Source organism: Bubalus kerabau, chromosome 19, assembly GCF_029407905.1.
Source record: "Bubalus kerabau isolate K-KA32 ecotype Philippines breed swamp buffalo chromosome 19, PCC_UOA_SB_1v2, whole genome shotgun sequence".
Taxonomy (NCBI): domain Eukaryota; kingdom Metazoa; phylum Chordata; class Mammalia; order Artiodactyla; family Bovidae; genus Bubalus; species Bubalus kerabau.
Genome location: NC_073642.1, coordinates 32,458,291 through 32,486,226, shown reverse-complemented (window position 1 = coordinate 32,486,226; position 27,936 = coordinate 32,458,291). Strand labels below are relative to the sequence as shown.

Below are 27,936 nucleotides of genomic sequence, written 5' to 3'. Positions count from 1 at the left end.
GTAGCACTAATGAACAACATGTAAAAGCCAGATATTATTGATACTTGATTTTTGTTTAAATTCTGAGAAGCATAATGACAAGTCAGGTATTTGTCTGTCTTGAATATAAAAGTCTATGTCCAAGCTATGTCACCTTTGATCATCTTCATCTTACACATAATTCTAACATCTTTTAAAACATTTCTGATACTAGGAACGTAAGAGAGCTCTAGAAGCAGAACGGCAGGCCCGTGTAGAAGAATTGTTAATGAAGAGGAAAGAACAAGAAGCCCGAATTGAACAACAGAGGCAAGAAAAGGAAAAAGCCCGCGAAGATGCAGCCCGGGAAAGAGCTAGGTACTTCATTTGCTATCTCGATGTTTGGTCCTGATGAACATTTTGTAGTGAGTGCATATTCAGATCAAATTTTGAAGCCATTTATTATCGTGTATATTTTTTAGAAATAGTCACATATACAGAAATGTTTTACTGAATTTTAATTTCCAGGAATTAAGACACTCTACTTAAAATGGAAACCTTTTGAACATTCTGTTGGATGGGAAACTTGAGGTTTCAAGATATTTTCAGTTTTAAGAAATAGAATTTGATACAAGCTAATTTAAGTATTGGGAGGAAAAGTGACAGGAAGTTAGAGGACCAGGTTTGGACTTGGTCAGACATCAAAGGGTAGGTCACAGGAGCTACATACAGCAGTAGTCCTCTGATGGAAGTAATCCAGTAGTATGTTGTCTTTCTTATTATAATAAATGACACTTATCCATTCCTACTTATTAAAATCTCTTGTTTAAGATTCAAAGACCAGGACACTCAAAACTGGTGCCCTGGGACAACCGAGAGGGATGGGGTGGGTGGGGGGTGGGAGGGGAGTTCAGGATGGGGAGACACGTGCACCCGTGGGTGATTCATGTCAATGTATGTCAGAAACCACCACAATATTGTAAAGAAATTATCCTCCAATTAAATTAATTAATTTAAAAAAAGATTCAAAGACCAAAGACAAAGCATTTAATTGGCCTGATTGATTTGTGCTTTTTGATCTTGTTTATGAAATTTTTTAATATCCCGTGTCATAAGATATTACTCAAAATGTTACGGTTTTCAGTTTGATACACATTTAGGTTTTATATCCTTTTAAGGTAACTTTTAGATATAGTATGAAAAGAAAAATCTAAATTTATTCATTTGTCTATGGCACTCATTTATCATAGCACCATTTGTTGAAGAGTCTAGCTTTTAACCATTGAACTGCCTTGCTACCTGTTCACGATCAGTTAATCATAGACGTGACAGTTTATTTCTGGACTCTGTCCTTTTCTTTTGATGTCTCTTCTTTAGCACCACACTGTTTTAACTACTGTAACTTTATATCAAGTTTTGCAAACAAGTAATATAAGTACTCCAGTGTTGTCCTCTTTGAAAATTGCTTTCCAAGTAATTTTTTAGGGTATGTTCACCATTTTCTTAAAAATAAAATGCTTCCAAGCTTTTTTATAGCAACTGCCTTGAATCTGTAGATTGTTGTGGGGAGAATTGCCACCTTTATAATATTGTGTATTATGATATATGAATATGGTGTGTGTCTGTATCTGCTTTAATTTCTCTCAACAATATTTTGCAGTTTTTAGAAAATAGATCTTGTAATTCATTTCATTTCTTAAATTTAGCTCATTTCTTAAATTTATTAAGTACTCTTTTTGAGGTCATTGAAAATGGAATTATTTTATTTCATTTTTGGTAGTATTTTTGCTATTGTATAGAAATAAAATCAATTTTTTATTTATCTTATTTTACAGTTTTTAAATGATCTTGCCCAATTTTCCTATGAGTGTTTTCCTATTAGTGTTTTCTTTTTTGCTGTTGTTGTTCTTTAGGACATTTTCATAAAGGCTCATGTCATCTGCAAATAGCCCTTGCTTTACTTCTTGCTTTGTAATATGGATGGCTTTAATTTCTTTTTTCTTGCCATATTGCACTGGCTAAATCCTTCAGTACTTTGAATATTCTTACTTTTGTTGTTTTTGATGAACATTTGGCCATTAATCGTACTGTTCTGCCACTGTATATGGGGAGGGTTTTTTTGTTTTGTTTTCTATTTCTTTTTTACTTTGTTTTTCACCAGTTTAATTATGATTTGTCTAGATTGTTTTTCTTCATGATTATCCTACTCTGTTACATTGGTGTTTTCATCAAATTTTGGAAGTATTTGGCCACTATTTCTTTAGATATTTAATTGTCATTTCTCTTCAGGTTCTTCTGAATTGTAGCAGTTTCTCAGACTTTCCATGGTTTTGATGACCTTGACAGTTCTGAATAGTGGTCAGGTATTTTGTAGCCTTTTCCTCAATTAGGATTTGTCTGATGTTTTTCTCATGGTTATATTGAGGTTATGGTTTTGGGGAGGAAGACCACAGTGGTGAATGTGAATTACCATTTTTCAAATGTCAAAAGTTCATGATATCACCTTGTGTTTTCACTGATTTTGTTAGTCTTGATCGCCTGGCTAAGGTAGTTTTGTTAGATTTCAACACTGTATACTTTAATTTAAATTTCCAGTATACTATCATCCTTGGAAGCAAGTCACTAGACACTGGCTAAGCTGAAGAGATGGGGAGTTATTCTCTACCTCCTTGAGAGAAGAATTCCTACATAAATTGTGTGCACTTCTTCTGTACAGAATATTTGTTCTCCTATTTATTAAATTCCTGTTTTATATCAATATGTCATTTATACACCAATATTATGGCATGTAATTGGTTCATCCTTGGACATTGAGAGCTTATTCATTTGACCCCCATTTGCCTAAGATATACTTCATCATTTTGGTTTTTGAGTATATCCTTACTTCCTGGCACTGAAAGATGCTTCAATTTCATCTTATATTTTCCCTGCTGCACCCCTCAAATCAGCCATTTGTTTAAGGATTCCTAGTTTCTTTTGTTGTAAAGTTTTTAAAAAAATCTTTCTCTGTTGAGATTCTCTATCTGTTGAATCATTGTCATGATATTTTTTCCTTAGGTTGGCATACTATCTTTTAATTCTTAGTAACATTTATAATAGCTGTTATAGTTCTTGTCTGCTAAATCCAGCATAAGGCTTCATTCAGGGAAAGATTCATTTGACTGCTTTTTTCCTAAGCATGGTCTTTCTTCTTTTTACATCTCACAGTTTGTGATCGTTTCCTCTCCTGTTCTCTTTGTCTTTGGGAATATTAGCCTTTTCTATCCCTTTCATAATTTATAGATTTTTATACAGGAAAAGAGATAAATGTATATTTTCAATATGCCATAATTAACTTACAGTTCCAATGAAGTGAAAGTCGCTCAGTCATGTCTGACTCTCTGTGACACTGTGAACTACACAGCCCATGGAATTTTCCGGGCCAGAATACTGGAGTGGGTGGCCGATCCCTTCTCCAGTGGATCTTCCTGACCCAGGAATCAAACTGGGGTCTCCTGAATTGCAGGCGGATTCTTTACCAACTAAGCTATCATGGACTGTACAGTCCCTGGGTTCACAAAGAGTCGGACACGACTGAGCGACTTTCACTTTCACAGTTCCAGAGCTAGTATTTAAACCCATTCCTTGGTCCAGAAGCCTATTAGGTTGGTGCAAAAGTAATTGCAGTTTTGCATTGTTGAACTTTGCCCTTTGATATTGGAATACATTCTTAAATGTGGTTATGTTATACATCATTTTAATGCACATTTCTCACTTTATGTTTTTTGCTAATGACTTATTACTTGCTGTTTATTTTATGTTTATTTTAGACCATAGAAATGATGTTAGACAAAAAGTAAATTCAAGCATTTTTTTTATTCAAGTGCAAAATAGATTGTAAAGCAGTGGAGACACTTACAACATCAACACATTTGTCCCAGAAACTGCTTAACAAATGTACAGTGCAGTGGTGGTTCAAGAAGTTTTGCAATGGAGACTGAGAACCTTGAAGATGAGGAGTGTAGTGGCCAGCTGTCAGAGGTTGACAGTGCCCAGTTGAGAGCCATTGTTGAAGCTGATCCTCTTACAAACTACATGAGAAGTTGCTGAAGAATGCAGCATTAACCATTCTATGGTCATTTGGCATTTGAAGCAAATTGGAAAGGTGAAAAAGCTCAATAAGTGGGTGCCTCGTGAGGTGACCAAAAGTCAAAAAAAAAATGTTGTTTTGAAGTGTTGTCTTGTCTTATTCTGCATAACAGCAGCAAACCATTTCTTGATCAAATTGTGATGTGCAATGAAAAGGGATTTTATTCGATGATAGGCAACAACCCTCAGTGGTTGGACTGAGAAGAAGTTCAGAGCACTTCCCAAAGCCAAACTTGTACTAAAAGAGGTCATGGTCACTCTTTGGTGGTTTGTTGGTGGTCTGATCCACTACAGCTTTCTGAATCCCAGTGAAACCATTACATCTGAGCAGTATGCTCAGCACATTGATGAGATGACTGAAAACTGCAATGCCTGCAGCTGGCACTGGTCAACAGAAAGGGCCCAGTTCTTCTCCATCCATGACAATACCTGACTGCCTGTCACACAACCAAAGCTTCAAAAGTTGGACGAATTGGGCAACGAAGTTTTGCCTCATCTACCATATTCCCCTGACCTCTCGTCAACTGACTACCACTTCTTCAAACATCTCAACAACTTTTTGCAGGGTAAACATTTCCACAAACAGAGAATGCAGAAAATGCTCTCCGGGAGTTCATCGAATCCCAAAGCACAGATTTTTGTATTACAGGAATAAACAAACTTGTTTCTCATTGGCAAAAATGTGTTGATTTTAATGGTTCATATTTTGATTAATAAATATGGGTTTGAGCCTAGTTATTATTATTTAAAATTGACGGTCCAAAGCCACAATTACTTTTTCATCAACCTAATATTTGTATAACTAACAATGTCTATTGCTTCCCAAATGTTTAATGTGCAATAATATATCCAAGACTCAGTAGGCACTCTGAAAAAATAATTTTAAAAGCTCTGAAGTACATATGCCTATGTGTCCTAATTGTATTTTCTTAACCTCATGAAATTTGTTACTGTAAAGCATTGAGTTTCTAATTTTTACTGTCTTCTTACAGAGACAGGGAAGAACGATTGGCAGCACTCACAGCTGCTCAACAAGAAGCTATGGAAGAGCTACAGAAAAAAATCCAGCTCAAGGTAGGAATATTATATATTTTTCTTTGAAATTTTAGAGCTGTTTTAATGTAGCATGAGATTAATATTTTTTCTTTTTAATTAATTGTATAAAAATTGATTAATTTGCATTACTAATTTTTGGAGTTATGTGGTTTGTCTATGATCATTTCCAACTCAACTATCTGAAAACAAATTATTTTAATAAGATAAAGCCATTGAGGGAAAAAAATGTAAAGAATTTTAGCATTTCTTGGTTTTATTAAGTAATTTGTTAATGACTCGAGGACATTACTATTAAACTTTTAATATTTATAGACCTCTAATAATTTAGAAGTAAATTAAAGTATTATTTCAGTGCTTATGAATTGCATAATTATATCTTGGGAGATGATGATAAGCTGATATTTTCTAGAAAGTCTTTGCCATTGGTAGTTTCTAGCAGTGTGAATATTTTGCATTATGTCATAATTATTTACATGTTGGGGTTTCACAAGGGTAGTAAATTCCATAGAGTAGAGGATCCTATATTAGTATTTGTATTGTCCTAGAACTTTATCACTGATTTAAATCTAATGCAGCAAATACTTATTGAATCTGGTGGTAGGCATAGGGATACAGAGATGAGTAAGACATGGTTCTGAGTTTCAAGAAACTCATAATCTAGTGTGAGATTCAGATGCTAAGCAGATAATTTCTATGTGGATAAAGATAATCATGGAGTGTCATGAAAATACAGAGGAGGAAGACACATAAGCTAACATGAAGGGTTTCAGAAGTCAGGGAAATAATTTTAGAGGATAATATCTGAGCTGAATCTTGAAAGAAAGATGAGTTGAATAGGTAAGATGGGTGGGATGGCACCCAGCCATATAAAATGATATGAGCATGAAGTCAAAAGTCTGAAATAGTGTTTTTGGGTTTGTTTATTTTTTGTTTTCCGGGAAGTTGTTGGAGGTGATGTGGGTAGAGGTCTGTGTCATAATGGGACTTTTCTGCTGAGGATAAGCTTGGTCTTTAAGTAGGGCAGCATTTCCCATAGTATGTTCCATGAAGTGCTTCTCATGTATGTTATGCTCAAAAAGGTGTGTAAAATGTTGCTCAGTATAAGCTAGGTTTATTACATCAGTGCAGAGTGACAAGCCTAGAGCCAGTAAGTAGCTTTAACTTACTATTTTCCAAAGTTATTTGACCACAGAAACTCTTCTGCAAAATGCTTATTAATAACCCACAGTGTAATTCCATGGAGTACCCTTTAGAAAATGTTACGATGCATGTAGGGGATGATAAAGGGCTTTATATAAATTCTTATCATCAGCGTCCAATATTGAATTAAGGCATTCTGTTATTTTAGAAAGTTTAATAGAAATACTGCTTTTTCAAGCTCTCAGTGTAATGAATAAATTTATGTATTTTTATACTTTGATTTCATTTATAGCATGATGAAAGCATTAGAAGACACATGGAACAGATTGAACAAAGAAAAGAAAAAGCTGCCGAGTTAAGCAGTGGACGACATGCAAATACCGATTATGCCCCCAAATTAACCCCTTATGAAAGAAAGAAGCAGTGTTCTCTCTGCAATGTCCTGGTAGGTTGTCAGTATCAGTGTTGTGATGAGACGTTACAATTTATTACTAAAGTTTATTAAACTATGGATATATATTCTCCAGTCTTAAAAGTCATACAAGGCATGTGCTGAGTACCATGAATTTCTTTAATGATTTTTATGCAAAGTAAGTATAGATAGTACAGAAACAGTATCAGCTTTTAGGAGTAGCAATGCAAAGGATCAAAGCATGCAGTTGCTGCTCAAATGGATGTTTACCTAATGATACTAATGATATTTTAGCCTAATGATACCTAGGTCAATATTTTGGGATATTAGGACCACAAAAGTAAAGCAACATTTTTCGGTGCTGCGACTTGAACCTTTATACTTAGAAGAAATGATATCCTGTTAAGGTTGGCTTTGATGACATGCCTTTTTTATCATCTGTCTTCTAGAGGAGTCTTAGAATTGTATTCTAAAGAAAACATTTTTAAGACTAATGTATAAATTATAGAGCGATTGCAAGTTGTGTATAATATACTGGATAGAATGTGTAATATTTAAAATAAGATATAATTAAATGTTCATTACATTGCTTTTATATTATGCTTTTAGATCTCTTCAGAGGTGTATCTTTTTAGTCACATTAAAGGAAAAAAACACCAGCAAGCTGTGAGAGAAAATAGCAGCATCCAAGGGCGTGAACTTTCAGATGAAGAAGTGGTAAGCTTTACTTTGGTTCATTTACATGTTTTTATTGAGTACCTTCTATATTCTCTTCTACTGTGAAGAAATCCATGTTCATATGTATCTCTGTGATTATCTAAAGCTATAGTTAGTAACTACTACAATATAATATGGGCTTCCCTAGTAGCTCAGTGTTAAAGAATCTGCCTGCCAATTCAGGAGACGTGGGTTTGATACCTGAGTTGGGAAGATTCCCTGGAGGTGGAAATGGCAACCCTTTCCAGTATTCTTACCTGGAAAATCCCATGGACAGAAGGCACCTGGCGGGCTATAGTCCATGGGGTCACAAAGGAGTTGTACATGACTTAGCAAGTAAACAACAACAATATAGTATACAAATATCTTTATTTTAGTATATATGTTAATAAGAAACATAGAAATAAGAACTTAATACTGTTTATATAATTTCAATACATAAACAGGTTTATGGATATATACACTGCCGCTAAGTCGCTTCAGTCATGTCCGACTCTGTGCGACCCCATAAATGGCAGCCCACCAGGCTCCGCTATCCCTGGGATTCTCCAGGCAAGAACACTGGAGTGGGTTGCCATTTCCTTCTCCAATGCATGAAAGTGAAAAGTGAAAGTGAAGTCACTCAGTCGCATCCGACCCTCAGCGACCCCATGGACTGCAGCCTACCAGGCTCCTCCGTCCATGGGTTTTCCAGGCAAGAGTACTGGAGTGGGGTGCCATTGTCTCCTCCGATATATACACTACCATGTGTGCAATAGATAGCTTAGTGGGAGCCTGCTGTATAGCACTGGAAGGTCAACTTGGTGCTCTGTGATGACCGAGAGGGGTGGGGTAGGGGTCAAGTGGGACAGAGGTTCATGAGGGAGGGGATATATGTGTACATATAGTTGATTCACTTCGTTGTACAGCAGAAACTAACACAACATTGTAAAAAAATTTATACTCCAATAAAAAAAGGAAAAGATTAATAAAAGGTTTATGATATTTTGATATTTTAATAACTTAAGAGTTATTCAGTGATACTCTATGTTTCTTAGAAAATAGCTAACAATATAAAAAACATAGAAATTGATAATTTGGTATCAATACAGTACATAGGGATTTTTGGAAATGCATTATTTATCTACCTGTAATTACTGTTAACATGGAATTTAGGTTTGTAGAAGTATTTTTATAAATGTTTTAGTTCGACTGTTATTGAGATATGGATGATACTACTAATCTCTTAATTTGTTGGTTCTGTATGTACTAAGCAAATTTCTAAAGGTACCCAAAGATGAGAAATTCATGTTTTTCAGGTATCTCTTAAGATATCCAGGAAAGGTTATTATGGTTCTGTGAGGGCAGTGCTTGTGTGTAGGTGCTTAACTTAAAAAGTGAAAATATGTGTTTAACTTTTTTGTTTTAATTATGGTATATATTAATAGAACACATAGATTTAAAGTACATAACTCGATGAATTTTTACATTTGTTCCACTCATGTCAGCGCATAAATTGTTCTTGTATCCTGGAAGGCTCCTTCATCCCCCGTCCCAGTTGTGCCCCACCTGCCAAAGGTTAACTAGTCTCTGACTACCATCAGATGGTCTTACACTGTTCTTCAGTTTCATATAAATGATGTCGTACAGTATATACCTTTTGTGCTTGGGCTTCTTTAACTTATCCTTAAGCCTGTGAGATTGATCCCTAATGTTTATGTGAAGTGATAGATCATTCTCTCTTAGCAAGTGCCTTCCAGACAAAGACCTTCAGGAGCACATCTACAGTTGAGTAGAATTGGGTTTATTGATTTGTTACAGAAAGAGAAAGTGCACACCACGGGAAGTTGTAGAGTTTCTCAATAAGGTGTTGGAACGGACTTACAGGAATTGGGTTTTTGCTCAGGTGATTTGGATAGGGGAGAGTATTCAAAGACATGAGACTTTGCTCTGGATTGGATACTGTCAGGAAGCAGGGGTCATTTTGTGGGTTTTTTTTTTTTAATATATTTATTTATTTGGCTGTGTCTGGGTCTCAGTTGCATTGGAGAAGGAAATGGCAACCCACTCCAGTGTTCTTGCCTAGAGAATCCCAGGGACGGCGGAGCCTGGTGGGCTGCCGTCTATGGGGTCACACAGAGTCGGACATGACTGAAGCGACTTAGCAGCAGCAGCAGCAGGTAGGAGGAACAGACCTGCTGTTTTCTAAGTTTCTGATATGACCAGTGTTTGAGGAGAAATTACACGCAGTTAAATTGGTTCATTCCTTCTAAGGATTTTTGCCCCTTGAGTTCCAACTCTTTTGACAGCTCTAAACCAAATTCTGTCTCCTCAGCTCAGTACGACTGCCACTTTCAGCTTTCACTGTTCTCTCATGCCAAAAATTGGCATAAACACTTAGGGCAAAATCCAGAGTGAATGTGGAACTTACCTCCTGTGCTTCCCTCCTGTTTAGGGATCATGGTCTCAAGTTCTGGCTGTGTTGGCTGTTTTTAATGCCTTCAAGTAGATCTTTTGTATATTATTTGCAACTTTTGGAGTTCACTGTGCCAGATCACTGTGGCTGAAATTGGAAGTCTTTAAATGTTTAATTTTTGTATATCCTTTGTTTGACATAATGCTTGTCGCATAGTAAGGCATTTAAGAAAAACTTATTGAAATAAGTTGAACTGTAAGGTTATACAGAATGGCTTTAAGTACCAACTAATAAAGGTGAAATTAAAAAAATGAAACTAATCATCTATTTAGTTTACCAAAAATAATTTTTTACCTTTTACTCAAATTGGGTATTTTAAGTATTATGGAATTTTTTTTTTACTTGAATCATTCATGTGGTTGTCCCCATTCTCTACTTAACTTTGCTGTTTATAACTAGAGCCATGTGAATGTGTGTTCCACTTTTTAAAAAATCCTAAATTGTTTCGTTATTTATTTAGTTTTGCTGTGCTGGGTCTTCTTTGCTGCATGGGCTTTTCTGTAGTTGCAGTGAGCAAGGGCTACCCTTATTGCAGTGCGGGCTTCTCATTGCAGGGGCTTCTCTTGGTGCAGCTTGTGGACTGTAGAGCACAGGCTCATTAGTTGTGGCATGCGGGCTGAGTTGCTTCCCGCCATGTGGGATCTTCCCGGGCGATGGATGGAATCCGTATCTCCTGCATTGGCAGATGGATTCTTCAACACTGAGCCACCAGGGAAGCCCCGTTAATTAGAATTTAATTAGTCTCTTTAAAGAAAATCTTCCACTTATAAAAATTATTTGTAACTAAGTTCTCTTAAAAGGCTATTCTATTTAATTTACCAAAAAAATCTAAAATTTTGTGCAGCACTGCTACTATGTAAACTGAAATCTAAATTTTATGTGTTTTTATCTCATTGAGAAAAATAGAGAAGGAAGGGATATTTAATTCACACATTTACTTTGGAAGAAAAATATATAGTATTATATAACTTTTGTAGCTACTAAAGCATAGTTTGATGTTTAGCTGTTGTGGTTTGAGGTTTGATTGAGATATTCATTTTGTGTATTGTTTCAGTTTAGAAGTATTACATTTTCTTTAAGTTTTCACTTCATTCATGTAGTTATTTTTGGTAGTAGCCCCTTTTTCCTCAAACCAAGTGTGCATATGAGTTTACATGATATATAAAGGCCATTTTATACTTACTCATACACACATTTCATTTTTAATCAGTGAGGGTAACTATAGTAAACATACTTGTTCTACTTAAAGTTATTACTTGTCATCTGTGATGTCTTTATATTATATACACCTTATCTGTGACCCTTCTTCTTTGACATATAAGATTTTATTTATACCACCTCTGACCTAATAAAATTGGACCTTTGACCTTATGCACTTGACATATCAGATAACTTACTCTTGATCTCTGACACATTTTGTTTTAAGCCTGTTAAACATAATAGGTAGCTGCCCAGCAAGAAAGGCTCAATGTTTGGGGTTTTTATTGTAATTTGACCAGGAAATTTTTCTTGTGTTTCTTGAGACATCACAAAAAAAGCTCTTATATGTTCAATTTTTTTCTCTTTCATCATCTTAGAATCCAAATGTTTAAAGAACGTGATTTCTAAAGGACAAAGAAACTGGTACTAGTTGAAATATATTCTAAAATTTAATTTTTTTAACACAGTACTAGAGAAATAGTAAAATATTAGTTTTAATAAAACTCTGATTTCTTTTGTAGTCCTGTTTTCACATTCTCTGAAGAAGCTGATAATGGTTTTCACAGGACTTATATAAAGCACATTTAATTCTGTAAAGAGAGTGAAATTAAAAAGATTTTAAAACTTTTTTTAATTTTTGTATTTCAGTATTTGTGAGACTCCTTGGCTTTAAAAGCATATAAATTATACTTGTTTGTCAACTCATGTATTCACATATAGAGACAATAATAGTTTATTTTCATTTAATTAATGGAAAATATGAAAAGAACTTTTATGAAGGATCTTAATTATCATTTATTGGATGTTTACAATCAAGTGTGATTTTACTATTCCTAAATTAGTATTTCTGCTTGGTAAACTATACTAGATAGGTGATTGAATGAACATTTTAGGTAGTGAAAATAGAAAGATATCATTGTATTTAGTGGGATATAAGCCAGTCTCTTTGGCTCCAGTGTGCCCATGATTGATGTGGAAGATGAAGTAGATGTCTCCCAGAATTGATGGCAGTCTGAGAAATAATAGTAAATGCTTGTGTTTCTGCAAAGCACAAGTACTTGCTATTACCTCTTTTTATAATCATGTTTAGGAAAACATCTTCTGCCCTTCAACAGCAAATCAAGTCAAATTTAAAAACCTACAACTCATTTAGAAAGGACCTTCATTTTCCCCCTATACCTCAGTAAGTACAGTTATGTTTGAGAAACGATGTAAAAAGCATCTACTGTTTCTTATAGGACATAGTTTCCATTGCTTTCATTTTCTATTTACTAGAATGGGAAATTTTTTATAGTTGTTTATGTATATAATTCACACATACAAATAGCTGATTGTTAATGTGTGTATTTCTTCTAACTTTTAGAATTCTTATGTTAGTAAATTCACTCCCATTAATACCTGATATGTGCAGGGAATACATAGCTAGCTATAGCTGATTCAGTCTTCATTGATTCAAGGAAGACATTTTAAGTAGACAATCAATTTGTTTAAATCTTAGTTTGATCCAGTAATTTAAATAGTTTCCATAGTTAGTACCCAGCCTCTTTTATAACAATCCTCAGTCCCCATCCTCTTGCTTGTCTCCTTAAAATGGCATCTGTGCATATCAGAGTAAGAGTATGGCTTATGTAACCCCATGTTAGGAGGAAAAGTTGGGATCTTACTACATCGTATCTTCTCTTTTCTGATTTCCAGTATGAGTTCCTAGTTTACCTGGTTACTTAGTGTACTCACGGCCACGGATCCTAAAAGGTAGCTAGTGAATTGCTGATCTTTTCTTTCCTCTTGGACATGGGTGGAGCATGAGCCATTTATTTGTCTCTTGCTGATCAGCAAGAGACACCCCTGAGGTCGCTCTGCCTTCGTTTTTCTGAGGCTTTACCGTAGCCTCCATTCTGGCCCATGGCATGTCTACTGGCTTCTACCACCTAAGAACTGAGGGCATTTGGGGAAAGCTTTTATTTTAATCAACACCTAATTAGGTTTTTTATCTGAAATTCTGTGGCCACTGGTTTAGTTCCAAAGTAGTTATTCATAGAGGATCAGGGAATGCCTATCTATCTCTGATCAAAGTTACTGCGTTTTAGTAATAATTATTCTGTCAAATTGGCTTCTCTTGCATTTGGCAGAGTCGGCGCATCTGCAGTATCAGAAAAATCACAAAGCTATAAAACAGAATTTTCACAGTCCTGTAATTTAGTTCTCTCTCTCGAAAAATATTTTTTTAAGTTATGAAGTATTTTAGCATCAGAAAGTAATGTAGTAAACCTCATATTCCTGCTTCCTAGATAATAGCACCTCTTTTTTTTCTTTATATTTGGAAGTATAGGGGAAAACATGAGAGTCAAAGTGTGGTGGTAGTTCCAGGTTCAGGAATAGAGCTTAAATCCTCATGTCCCACAATGAAAAGTCAAGAGCCAATCCTAAATCGCAAAGAGTCGGACATGACTGGGCGAATGAACTGAACTGAACTGAACTGAACTTCTACCTTACTGCCATATTTTACCTTTCAATCTCATATAAATATAAATATAAGATAAATATTAATGGCCTCCAAAAAAAAAAAAAAAGAAAAATGTAGAAATAGCAACACAAAATATATTAGTATAAAAGAAAAAAGATAAACTAATAAGCTAAAATCTTTGCCTCTGGATTTGAGAAAGAAGTGGGGAGAGCAGTAGGAAATTACTTTCTTTGAACTACTGACTGTGTTAATTATGTGTATTGGGTAACTTTGATAAAAGGAAAAGCATTTTAAAAATTTAAAGAAGAAATAGAACAACAGAGATGTGTTCATGTTGCTCAGGATACATTTTTGTTCTTTTGGTTCAAGATTAAAATTAGATAAATGAATGTGTTCATAAGAGACCACGATAGTGAAGTTGAATATTTTGGCAACTTACATCCTTAGATCTTTATTCTTTTAAATTGTTGCAATAACGTTTGATGCCATTATAATAAAAGGAAAATACTGGATTCCATTTAGTGCCACTTTGAGATTTGGTCAGGTAGGTGATGTATTCTTAATTTCAGGTTGTCTTTTTAGCTTTTTTGGTACTGTAGAACAAATGAATTAAAGCATGTATAATTGACTTTTGCTAGGGTTTCTTCTCGGAGAAGGCAATGGCACCCCACTCCAGTATTCTTGCTTGGAAAATCCCGTGGACGGAGGAGCCTGCTAGGCTGCAATCCATGGGGTCGCTAAGAGTCGGACACGACTGAGCGACTTCACTTTCACTTTTCAGTTTCCTGCATTGGAGAAGGAAATGGCAACCCACTCCAGTGTTCTTGCCTGGAGAATCCCAGGGACGGGGAAGCCTGGTGGGCTGCCCTCTATGGGGTTGCACAGAGTCGGACACAACTGAAGTGACTTAGAATAGCAGGGTTTCATCTATTCTAACCATACTATAAGATTTGGGGTACAAAGTAACCTTAGATTTATGCCAGTAACTAGTTCAGTGACTTGGCATTTTATGCTGAATAAAATTAAGACTTTTTTTAAAAAAAAATTCTGTTTATTTTCTGATTTGGAGCTTTTTTTTTTTAAAACAATTTGTAAGTTGTCATAAATGGCTCTTATCAAGGTAAAGAAGTTCTCTTGTTTTGTAAGATATTAAAAAATAAGTAGGCATTAATTTTTATTGAAAATTTTTCTTGATCTTTTGGAAAGGTCACATTTTCCTTTAATTTTTTTGATGAGATATATTACAGTAATGACTTTTCTGATACTAAGCTTACTTGGTCTTGATTTAAAAATATATAGTTGAATTTGTTTTGCAGATATTTAATTTAGATGTTCCTTTCTCAAGATTATATTAGCTTCATAATATAAACTGGCTAGTTTTTCCTATTGCTTTTTTTTTTTTATTCCAGGATACGTTGCATAAAATAGAAATAACCTTTATTTGAAGTCTTTGTTTACTTTTGACTGGATAGAGATTTGCCGTTTTATAATTTTTTTCTCCAAAGAATTGAGTAGATATCATTTGCTGTCTTTTCCTTCTCCTCTTACTGTGGTCAGTTTGTTCTTCATTATTCTTTTTTCAAAATTGCCTTGGTTTTCCCTTCACTTTTCAATTTCTACATAACCTTTGCTGTTAACTTGTTAAGAACATCCTGTTTGTGTTTTAATTAAGATTGCATCAAGGTAAGAGTAAACATCTTTTAAATATTCTTTCTAGGAAATTCCCTTGTGGTGCAGTGGTTAAAATTTCACCTTCCAATGCAAGGGGCATAGGTTGGATCGCTGGTCGTGGAGCTAGAATCCCACATGCCTCATGGCCAAAAAATTAAAACATAAAACAGAAACAACATTGTAACAAACTCAATACTTTTAGAAATTCTTTCTTTCCATCCAGCCACATGTTTGTCTACTCATCTATTATATTTGTATGTATGTATCATTTAATATTTTGGCCACCTGATGCAAAGAACTGACTCATTGAAAAAGACCCTGATGCTGGGAAAGATTGAAGACAGAAGAAAGGGATACCAGAGGATGAGATGGTTAGATGGCATCACCGACTTGATGGACATGAGTTTGAACAAGCTCTGGGAGTTGGTGATGGACAGGGAAGCCTAGCGTGCTGCAGTCCATGGGGTCACAAAGAGTTGGACACGACTGAGAAACTGAACTGAACTGATCATTTAGTAAAGTGCATAGTTTTCTTTATTTAAGCCTTAAGCTTTCTTGCTGGGCTTATTTTGTTTCTAAATAATTACTGAATTTTACAAGTATTTTGAATTTCAGTTCTTCTTTTAAAAAGAATATTTTTTTCTCTTTGGATATATATATATATATATATAATTTATTCATTGTTATGAAAATAGTCCTACTTTTTTTAAAATTTTATTTTTTAACTTTACAATATTGTATTGGTTTTGCCATATATCAAAATGAATCCGCCACAGGTATACATGCATTCCCCATCCTGAACCCTCCTCCCTCCTCCCTCCCTGTACCATCCCTCTGGGTTGTCCCAGTGCACCAGCCCCAAGCATCCAATATCGTGCATCGAACCTGGACTGGCGACTTGTTTCATATATGATATTATACATGGTTCAATGCCATTCTCCCAAATCATCCCACCCTCTTCCTCTCCCACAGAGTCCAAAAGACTGTTCTATACGTCAATGTCTCTTTTGCTGTCTCGTATACACGGTTATAACCTGTTTTTTTGCTCATTAATACCCTTTTCTCAAAAATGAAGACTGCCAGTATGCTATTATTATTTATTCATGCTTCCTTGTATTCTTAAAGTCAATATTTGCAATATATGTATCCTGGAGTTTACTATCATGGTCATAATTATTTATACATTTTTCATCTTACTGATCAATTAAACCTTTAAAGAATATCAAACATCCCTATTTCTTATTTAATGCTTCCTAGATTTTTTTTTTTGGTATCATCTTTTTATGGCAAACCTAGTTTTGGTTAGGTTTTTGATGTCCTGATATATTCTTCCTCTTCCGTCCCCTTTACAGTTTTATTTTTGCATCTAGATCTATTACTAAAAAAACATGCTTTTATTTTAGTAGTTTTTGGCTCTATAAAAAAGTACCATGCTGTATGTTATTTCTTTGGACTTAACTCTTTTGTATTCGATATTATAGATTAATACAAATTGGGAATTTCCTGCTGTTTTAAGGCACTTTGAGGTATAACTGTTATACCTTAAAATGCACTTACTTTAAGTTTACAGTTCAGTAACTTTGGGCATATTCATAACCCGTGATCAAAATAGTAAACATAATAGTCGCCTCAAAAAGTGGCATCATGTGCTATATCTTTCCTGATTTTCTGCCTACTTCTGTTCTGTCAATTTTTGAGAGAGGGATATGGACTCTTCTAATTGTTACTTTTGCCATTTCTTTTGACAGTTCAATCGGTTTTTGCTTCATGTAGTTCAAAGCTTTGTTATTAGGTTCATAAATGTTAATCATTGTTATGTCCACTTGATTAATTGACCCCTTTTTATTATAAAATGACCTTTATTTCTAATAATACTCTTTGCTACCTTGTGTAATATTAGCATAGCCATTCCAGCTTTCTTTCTTATGCAGTGTTAGAGTAGTATATTCTTTTCTATCTTTTTACTGTAACCAAATATTTATATTTTTGCATGCATCCTTTTGTTAAACATTTTAAAGTTAATAGACATAAAGGAAATGTTTATTCTGGTGCCATTGGCTATGATATGACGCTGCCTACTCTCTTAAGCCCTTGTCACCCCAGGCTGTGAAAATCACTCAACTGGGAGGTCTGATGCTATGAACATTGTCTCTGATTTTGTATTGAAAGGGTGGTATTATTTGTGTTCAATGGTAGTATTGTTACTAGAATATTATTGAAATGATTTCTAAGGATGAGGCTTGGTACTATGTATGTGAAACCTTAGAATTCTGCAAAGACATCTTTCATTATAATCCTTGGTTCAATACAACTAAACCATTCTCTGCTGTAGTATTGAGCTCAGACCTCTCCCCATCTTCACAGCATGATAAATTAATAAGCTTGTTGAACTCTGGGCTTTTCTTTGAGTCATCTATTAAACCTCAGATTAGATCAGAAAGGAACATCAGAATCTGAAAAAGAAGTCTTTACCTCATTCATCATCTCCACCTACCAGAAAACTGATGGAGTATTTGTAATTGTCACTGAGTGGCAGGGGGACAGATGGTGGACTATCATTCTATCACAAGATGGCCTTTTCTCTTTTACATGGTGTCTGTTTCACAGTATTTCATTAGCTTCGTTTTTCTCATCCGTCACTTCAAACAATATAATACATATATTGTAGTAGATAAAATCATAAGTGTATCCTACACCTGTAGAAAGGGACCTGGGAAGAGTTGAATCTTTTGTATTATTAAAATAGCCTATCAAGTTTTATACGTTGACACTGTTGAATGTGTTTAATTTTTCAAAATGGTGCTGCCACAAAGGGCATTTTTTAAATTTTTTTTAAAAAGGCAGTACATTTTAGATTTTCTTAAATTTACTGTTTGACTAAATTTAAAATTTTATTTAAATATAATGGGACTCTCAAACTGCTTTTTAAAGCCTTTCTTCAGCACCTGCTTGTGTCCTCTGCACTAGTCCAGGTGCCAGGGAAGCAGAGATAAAGGCCACTTGAGCCTGGCTCTTCATTTTGTGTTATCTCTGATAAATTTCATAGTTTCATGAATCTCTAAACACACTTATTTAAATATGAGTGAACTAATTCTTATATATGGTGCTTTCACTTTTGAATCGTGTTTGGATGATAATGATAGACAGTTTGGTATTGCTAGTGCCATCCAACAGGTCAGTAATTATAAATCAGCTTTCCTCTGAAATCTCTCTGGGGGATAACCTGCTGGGATGGCTTTATAGAAGAGTGTTATAAGCCAAAATAATAGTTTGCTATAGATTCTTTCAGAGAAGGCAATGGCAACCCACTCCTCAGTCTTATTCATAGTAAAACTCTGGCTCTTTAACGTAAGCTGTTAGTGTAAACCCTTGGCACACTTCATATTGAATTAAATGTTAATAAACTAAATGATGGGCTTCCCTGATGGCTCAGACGGTGAAGAATCTGCATACAATGCAGAAGACCCTTGTTCAGTCCTTAGGTCGAGAAGGTCCCCTGGAGAAGGGAATGGCAATCCTCTCCAGTATTCTTGCCTGGAGAATCCCATGGACAGAGGAGCCTGGCTGGCTACGGTCTACAGGGTTGCAAAGAGTTGGACACAACTGAGTGACTGATGCTTTCACTTTTTCACTTTCAAACTAAATATTAATGAGCTAGCCTGTCATTTATTATTTTCAATATACTATGTCTGTGAGGGTGGTATTCAAGATATATGGTAAAGTGCTGTCTAAAAATGCCATGTTGTTTGTAGTTGAGTATGTTTTTATTCCTTCCCTTCTTTCAGCTGCTTCTCCTTTTCCTCCTGATTTTCCTTCTTCTTCTTCCGTTCCCAAATACCTTCATTTCCCCAGTCTGCCACCTCTTCTTCACCTCTCATTTTTCTTACCATCATTCTCTAAAGAAGCAAGAAACCAAGTTCCTACCCTCCGGGCCCCCACACTTGCCCAGTTTTTGTAGAAGACAGTGAGGAAATATTGTAAAATGCCTCGTATTTATCTTACTTGTTGTCCCAGGCAGGCTTAAAAGAGTGGAGTGCCTCATAATATTTTAAGAATTTAAGAGAAAACATTATTTGTTTCTGAAATTGATTAATATCATTGGATTTTAGATTACAAAGTTGAGAAAGTACAGGATGAGGTTGAGAGAAAAATGTTTTTCCAAACAAAATGTTGAAAACCCTTGCATTAATTTCTCATCTATTTAGATTTGTAACTTGGCATCCACCCTGCTCTTTTTTTAATTCCCATCCTGCTCTTGCAAGTAAACTTTTGGCTCCAGAGAAATATGCCTTTTGAGCATGACATTGGATTTCTATAAAGGAACAGCTTTGATTTTTAAGTTAAAATACATTTGTATGACTGTAATGAAACTGTGGTTCTTTTTATTCAGAGAAGACATATTGAAATCTTTTTATCTAGAAAGAGTAATATCCTTAAAAGTTCTCAGTTCTATATTACAATATTTTTAAATAATGGGAAGCAAGTTGTTTTCTTCAATGTAGCATATTTTATGAAATGTGTTTATTGTGAGGTGTAACACTTGAGAGCGCTCTGAAAATTATAGTTTAATAAAATCCTATGTGTGTCATTTATATTTTCTTGCTCATCAACTATTTTTAGAACTTTGACATTGTTTCCCAAAGATCATGAACCTATCTATAGCTTAATTTTTTCCTGTCTCTTTTAAAAAATAAAGAACCTTCAGGAGGAGTCTGATAGAATATCAAGGTCATAAACTTCATTATGAATTATTTCGTTGAATATAGTAAATTATGTTAGAAAGGCCAGTGCTTTGGTCTAGTATGCCATAAAAGGTAATTAAAAGAATAAGAAGGATATAAACTTTGATGAGATCATCTGTATAGGTATTAGTTTCCTTATATACATTACTAATATTTCATATTACAGTAATGTTTAAATAAGTCACAATTATGACTTTAAAACTAGATTTAAATGTGTGTGTGTGTGGAGTTAGCCATATGTAATTAGATTTGGGACTTGAGACATTGATTTATTTTATTTTATTATTTTTTTAATTGGAGTGTAATTGCTTTACAGTGTTGTGTTTCTGCTGTACCACAAAGTGAATCAACTATACATATACGTTGATTTTTAGAATGTTAGAAAATGGGGGGCTTTAGAATTTTTTGTCTAATGCTTTTATTTTACTAGTGAGGAAACTGAGGCTCAGAGAAGGGACTTAGCCATGAGTTGTAGAATTCATCCTGGTGTAGTTCTCTTGACTCACAGTTTAGTGCTGTTTCCACGGCACCAATTTGCTTTTCTGTTCCTAAGGAAAAACAGTGTCTCTTACTAATGCATGTGTAGAGTTCGCAGTGTCAAATAGAATGGCCAGTGAAGACTGGTTTCTGACTTGCTAGTAGAGTAGCGCTTGCACTGACCAGGATCCCATAAGGGTAGAGGTTGTGTTTTTTTAATTCTTACAAGAAAGAAGACTATACAGAGGCCTTCAGATGATTTTTGGTCCTGATAATTCATATTTTGGAAATGAGTCATAGACATATTCGAGACACACTGCATCCCAAAGTGTATACTTTGCTTTTCCTTGTGCCTGTGGTGTAATAATTAGGATTGTGAGTAGATACCAAAAGATGAGTGTATTTTTACATAGTTATATCTGTTCTTTCTGTGGTACAAATGAGCCTGTAGAAACTGTAACCTTATACAAATCAATCCTCTTTAAATAACTTGCTTTTTCCTTACATTTCCTTATTAGCATTAATTTTACAGTGATTAAAATATTAATATACGTCAATTGTGGAAAATCTAAGAAAAACTGAGGTTTGCCTACTGTTAATATGTTGATTTAATTTTCTGCTCTTTACCTGTGAATATCTTAAACACTTGCTTATATATAAACTGCCTTACAAGGATTAAAATTTGAATTTTTATTTACCATTACAAGTGCTTAAAACTAATCTAACCTTTCTAGTACCATATTAATGCGTGTGCCATAATTTAGGTAATCCGTTCCCTACTGCTGATATTTTGTTGTAAATCTCATTGCAATGAATATATTTGTAAAGAAATATTGTTGTACCTTTATATTTCCTTATGGTAATTTTATGGAAGTAAGTTATTCAAAGTTTATTTTTTTACTGAGCATTTTATTAAATATTAAGTAGACTGGACTGTGAAACTGGTTGTTCATATTAGAATGAGGGCAGGAATATCAATCTCTTAAAAGCTCAATTTTCAGATGACCATAACTATAGATAACTGTAAGCAAGCAATATTTCAGGTAAAAGGAGATGAAATTGCTGTATTTGTCTTATCTTAACCAGTTTCTTGGGATTTTAAGAAAGGATGTCATCAAGGATTATTTTTTTACAGGATATTGTCTCCTTCTGTCATTAAAATAGATGTCAAACTGGGAGTCCACTCTCTTCAGCAACTGAGTAGTGCACAAACATGTAAATTTCATTATGAGACTAGTTCTTGGACGCTTGAGAGATAAGAATATTGTGATTTCATTTACTACTATTGGCAAGCCAAACATATAATTTTAAAATTCATGTGTGTAAATTATTTTTCCTTACAAGATTTTCTAAACTGATGGAGAATTTTCTAAACTGATGAAGAATTTAAAACACTTATAATTATAGACAGAATAAGATGACAAACCTCTATGTACTCATCACTCAGCCCTAATGCTGATAAACTCATGATGCATCCTGCCTTATTGAACTTTTCCAATCCCTTTGCCCAAATACTATTTTGACATCAGCTCTAAATATCATCTCATAAGAGCTATTTTAAAATGATTTACTTTCTACTTACACATTTACTATAAATGAGAAAATTAAAAATGCATCAATCATCTAGTGACAGGTTTTAGTATTTTGCCTTATTTTCTTATAGTCATTTTATGTACACATGCATACACATATAAAATGCAAAGCTATAAACATATAATTAATATAAATTTTTGTACATAATTGCATTAATTGGGAAAGACAAAAGACTAACCTGCTGTAATAGTGACAAAAATACAATGATTTTTTTTTTAAACATAGATCTTTATTCCTCACAATAGAGTCCTGAGGTAAGCAGTTCTAAGTGGTCAGGGTGGCTTTATGCCATGTGGTTTTTTCAGTTATCTTCTGTTGCTATCATCCCCTAGTATAGTTCTAATATTCAGAGCTATGTTACAGGCCCTTTTGTGTTCCAGTTTGCAGAAGGGGAAGAAAGTGAATGGGTCTTCAAACATTAAACATGTATCCATAGTCCGTTGGTGAGAATTCAGTCACATGGCTACCACCAGCTACCAGAAGAATGGTGGGACTTCCCTGGTGGTCAGTGGTTAAGACCTTGCCTTCCAGTGCAGGGGGTGCAGGCCTGATCCCTAGTCAGGGAGCTAAGATCCCGCATGCCTCGTAGCCAAAAAACCAAAACATAGAAACAGTGTTGCAACAAATTCAATAAAAGACTTTAAAAATGGTCCATATTAAAAAAAAAAAAGTCTTAAAAACAAAGAAGAATTGGGAAATCTCGTCCCTAGCAGAATTATGTGACTTGCTAAAGCTTTGTTACTGTGCAGTGTGTAGTAATTTCTCTATACTGTCTATTGGCTGCTCACGGGCAGGCAAATCCAGAGACGTGATCCAACTAGGCATTCAGCCCATTTGGAAAAACTGTATTTGGTGTGAGTTCTTTCATCAAGATGAGCATAATGTCTCATAGACTTTCTTTTTTGTGGTACTGACATATTAGCTTTTGATTTTAATGGATACCTAAATCCATTAATTCATAAATATGGGGCTATTCAAATTCTACATTTCACTTTCACTTAGTATTTGGAATACATTTATAAAGATATTCTTTCCCTCATCTACTATTTGGTTACTGATTAGTAGGTTAAATTTTTTTATTTTTACCTGTTTCCAGTATAATGAGTTTCCTATTATCCTCCAAATGTGTCCACAATTAGTTATTTTAAAATATATATCATTATAAACTCTGGAATTATTGATGGCTTTCCTTCATTGAAAATTTTTCTTTTTTTTAAAGCTCAAATTATGCTATCTGTTGGTCAGTGGGAGCCTCTTAGAGTTTGCTCTCAAGTTCTTTTGACGTAAGCCTGGTAGAATTTGTTAGGTACCTTGCTACTTGATATGGCAAGACATTTAGTTTATAGTTAGCTGTTTCATTAAGATGTCTTGATTACTTTTACTGTGAAATGATATTTCAAGAACATAAAATATATGTGATGTGTTTGTGAGTATGTTATACACAAGCATACACACATGCATGCATGCGTGAATGTGTACTAAGCCACTTCAGTCATGTCTGACTCTTTGCGACCCCATGGACTGTAGCCTGTGAGGCTCCTCTGTATATGGGATTCTCCAGGCAAGAATACTGGAGTGGGTTGCCATGCCCTCCTCCAGATAAACATACATACATATGTTTATATAACATACGTTTTGGAACCCAAGAAGAGAGAATGTTTCACTGTTTTCCACTTTGCCCCTTTTTGTTTGCCATGAAGTGATGGGACTGGATGCCATGATCATAGATTTTGAATGTTGAGTTTTAAGCCAGCTTTTTCATTCTCCTCTTTCACCTTTATCAAGAGGCTCTTTAGTTCCTCTTCACTTTCTGCCATGAGAGGGGCATCATTTGTATATCTAAGGTTGTTGATATTTCCCCGAGCAATCTTAATTCCAGTTTGTGCTTCATCCAGTCCAACATTTCGTATGATGTACTCTGCATATAAGTTAAATAAACAGGGTGACAGTATACAGCCTTAACATACTCCTTTCCCAATTTTGAACCAGTCCATTGTTCCATGTCCAGTTCTAACTGTTGCTTCTTGACCTGCATACAGGTTTCTCAGGAGTAATGCTCATAATCTCCTTTACTTCATCCGACATTATGTACACAGCAATCTTAGAATAACATTACTAATAATCCTACTGCCAATGTTAATTACTGAGAACAGGTTAAAATTCTTTTCATGTTTTCCCCATTCTCATCTTTTTTAAGTCTGACATACAACCATTTTACAACTATAGTTCCTTAGCTTTTAATCACTAGTTTAGTCTTAGTTCTGTAAGTATATATGAAATATTTACCACTAGTCCTCATGTCTCTGTCTCTATAGTCATGTTGATTTTCTGAGGCTTGTTCTATAGTAGATTCTTCAGAAAGGTCTTATGAAAATAATATTCTCTTTAGATTTTTTTAATGTTAATAACAATTTATCTGTGCTTTCTATACTTGAAAGCTGGTTTTACTGGGTATAAAATCCGTAGTTCACATTTCTTCCTTTGACAATTCTAAATAAATTTATAGTAGTTCCCCCCCCAACCTTGGAGGATATATTCCAAGACCCCAGTCCAGTGGATGTCTGAAACCATGGATAGTACTGAATACTGTATATACAGTTAATCCTTGAACAAGACAGATTATAATTATGTGAGTCCATTTATACATGGATTATTTTAAATAAATATGGTACTACATGATTGTGGCTGGTTGCATCTGTGAACATGAAAGGCCAACTGTAAGATTATGTGTAGATGTTTGACTGTGGGGGGATCAGCATCCCTAACTCCCATATTTTTTAAAGGTCAGCTGTATTGTCTTTTTCCTGTGTATAAATACCCATGATAAAGTTTAATTCATAAATTAGGCAAGTTAGAGAACATTGAAATTGCCAGTGTCACTATTCTTATGCTTAGAAGTCATTTTTAAATAAAATAGGATTACTTGAACCCAAGCACTGCCATACTACAGTCCATGTGATAACCTAGATGGGTACTATGTGACTAATGGGTGAGCAGCATATATAGCGTGGAAACACTGGAAAGGGAAGATTTACGTCCAGGCCATGTAGTGGGGTAGTGTATGTTCTCATCACACTTCCCAGAACAGTACCCAATTTAAAACTTATGAGTTTATTTCTGGAATTTTCCATTTAATATTTTTAGACCATGGTTGACCACAGGTAATTAAAACCACAGAAAGTGAAACCAAGGATAAGAGGAAACTACTATACTTCATTTTGTTCTGGCATAAAATATTGCTGTCAAAAGGCCTGACGATAATCTAACATTTTTATAGATTTTATTTTTAGAAATTATAATATTATATGTTTTGCTATTAGCCACTCTGGGTCAGTATTTTCAGATATGTGGTGTACTCTTTCAACATTCAGTTATATTCTTTTTTAGGAAAGTTTTCTTGAATTATATTATAGTTCTTAACATTTGATTTGTTCCCTTGTTTTGGTTTTCCTTTTCAAGGGCTCCTGTTTGCTGTATCTTTGTCTATCTTTCGTATTTCCACTCACTCTCAAATCATTTTTATTTCTTTTAAATATTTTTCTCCCTTTTGTATTTTTAGTTGACTGAGGAATTATTTGTTGTGTTTATTCACTCTTTTGTCTTCTAGTTTATCTTCATTTCTTAAATGATATATTTTCTTTTGCCATCTTCACTGAGTTTTGTAACTTAAATTCTGAGTCTTTGAGATGGTGGTATGTGTTAGAACATTTTTTATATTTGTTTTAGCTTATTTTGAAATAGAAGGTTACATATTCATCTTTTCTGTGTATGTTTTTTTTGGGGGGGTGTTTTCATTGTTTGTAGTGTTGCTATTCTACTTATTTGTTTTTCTTTTAATAATTTTGTCATTTGATCTTGATACCTTTGTATTGCTTATTTTTAGTGGAATTTGTTTTATAAGACCTTTATAATGAGTTACGATTCAGGGTACCTATTCTAACTTCTTAGACCTCCTTCTATTGTTTTTGTAAAAAATATAGTGACTTGCTTTCTAAAATTTCCTAGTTCTGTTTACCTGTTCTGTTTGTATCCAGGCATTTCCTCCCTTTGTTTCTATTATCCCTAGTTTGCTTAATTAAATTCCTTCTTTAGCAGTTTTCTTTGTGGCTCAGCTTTGAGAGGTCATAGGGCTTAGCCTGGGCTTCCCAGGTGGCGCTAGTGGTAAAGAACGCACCTGCCAATGCAGGAGACATAAGAGATGCTGGTTCGATCCTTGGCTCGGGAAGATCCCCAGGAGCAGGGCATGGCCACCCACTCCAGTATTCTTGCATGGAGAATCCTCATGGACAGAGGAGTCTGCTGACCTACAGTCCATGGGGTCACAAAGAGTTGGACACGACTGAGCGACCGAGTGGGGCTTAGCTCGGTCACAGACTTCTGACCTTCTTAATGCAGGCACCTTTTACTCACCTGCCAATTCAGTGGTCAGACCTCTCTCAGTTTTAGATGCTGTTCTCAGATTGGTCTGTTGAACTCTGCAGTGAAAAATGATTTCCTTTTTAGAGTTGTGTTCTCAGGTTCATTATTCAGTCTGACTGTTTTCCTCTGATTTCTCCTTCAGAGACACTGAAACCCTGCTGATCTGTGGGTAGTTTGCCGTCACCCACTCCTGCTTGGAGGCTGTGGGGATACCTGGTCACTTACTTGTTGTAAATATTTTCTATGGGTTTTGATTTTGCTGTCCAGTTGCTCTTTCTGTTTTATATGGTGATTCAAAGAGAATCCATAACTTTATTACCACTGCCTTCATCTTCTCAGAATCCTCATTGTAAGTGTTTTAATGGCCAATACTTCACAGGTAGAAATGCATTATAATTCTCTAAACCACTTCTCAGTGTTGAAAACCTCCTTTGTGCATGTTCTCCCTCTTCAGAAACCATCTCAAAACCTTCCTGTGTAGTCTTCATGGTTTTAATGGAAAAATAACAATTAACTATCCTGTGTCACATCCAACAGTGCATCATCCAATGCAGCCTCTTCCTTACAGACAGTGAAAACGTAGCGCAGCCCACTAGAGGCAAGTCTGTGAAACCGCGGGAATTAGAAAAGAGGCGTATTTCAAGTCACGTAAGACAAAATACAAACAAATGGTTAAGCATATTAATATAAGTTTTTCAGCTAACAAATTGACCAATTTACAAAACAAAACAGAAATGCTAGGTACTGACTGGCAAACCACTTGTGGGGACTTATTCTCATTTTGGTTGTTTTGGAATACATATGAAAAGCCTTAAAAATGTGTGTAATCTGTAGCCCAGAAATTTCAGTTCTATGCTTTGATCATAAAGGAATAATTTAAATTGTTTAATGCCTATTTATTTGGCCGCATCAGATCTTACTTGCAGCATATGGGTGCTCAGGAGTCGTGGTATGTGGGCTCCCCAGCTGCTGTGTGCCGGCTTAGTTGCCCCGCGGCATGTGGGATCTTTTCCCAGCCAGGGATCACACCCATGTCCCTCCGTTGCAAGGTGGATTCTTAAGCAGTGGACCACCAAGGAAGTCCCTAGAAGTTTAACTGTATTTGTTTCCCTAGTATTTATCATATTGAAAATAAAAATTCAAATGTTTAACAAAAAAGCATTTAGTAAAATTAAGTATACTGTAAATAATCAGTAGATTATGTTATAGAACATTATTTCATGGAATGAATATATTTGCAATATTAAATTTAAAAAACAGATTGTAAAATAGAATAAAAATGTCTGGATGATTACTCAATTATTTTTAGGTGTTAAAATTATAGGAGATTTTTATTTCTTAATTTTATTTATATTTTTTATAATTAACATGGTTGTATTTTTTTAAATTAATTAATTAATTTTAATTGGAGGCTGATTACTTTACAGTATTGTGGTGGTTTTTGCCATACATCCATATGAATCAGCCACGGGTGTATATATGTCCCCCCATCCTGAACTCCCCT

At 34.8% G+C, this 27,936-nt stretch overlaps 1 protein-coding gene across 9 annotated transcripts in view; it reads left to right on the top strand.

Annotated features, from left to right (window-relative positions):
• The window catches only part of SCAPER (S-phase cyclin A associated protein in the ER), a 413,812-nt gene that overhangs the window by 136,729 nt on the left and 249,147 nt on the right, over positions 1-27,936 (top strand). For all 9 annotated transcript variants that reach the window (XM_055556199.1, XM_055556197.1, XM_055556200.1 and 6 more), the window contains 4 exons: positions 194-336; positions 5,079-5,160; positions 6,575-6,727; positions 7,304-7,411. In XM_055556199.1, the coding sequence (XP_055412174.1) occupies positions 194-336; positions 5,079-5,160; positions 6,575-6,727; positions 7,304-7,411 (486 nt within the window). The remainder of the gene's footprint in view (positions 1-193; positions 337-5,078; positions 5,161-6,574; positions 6,728-7,303; positions 7,412-27,936) is intronic.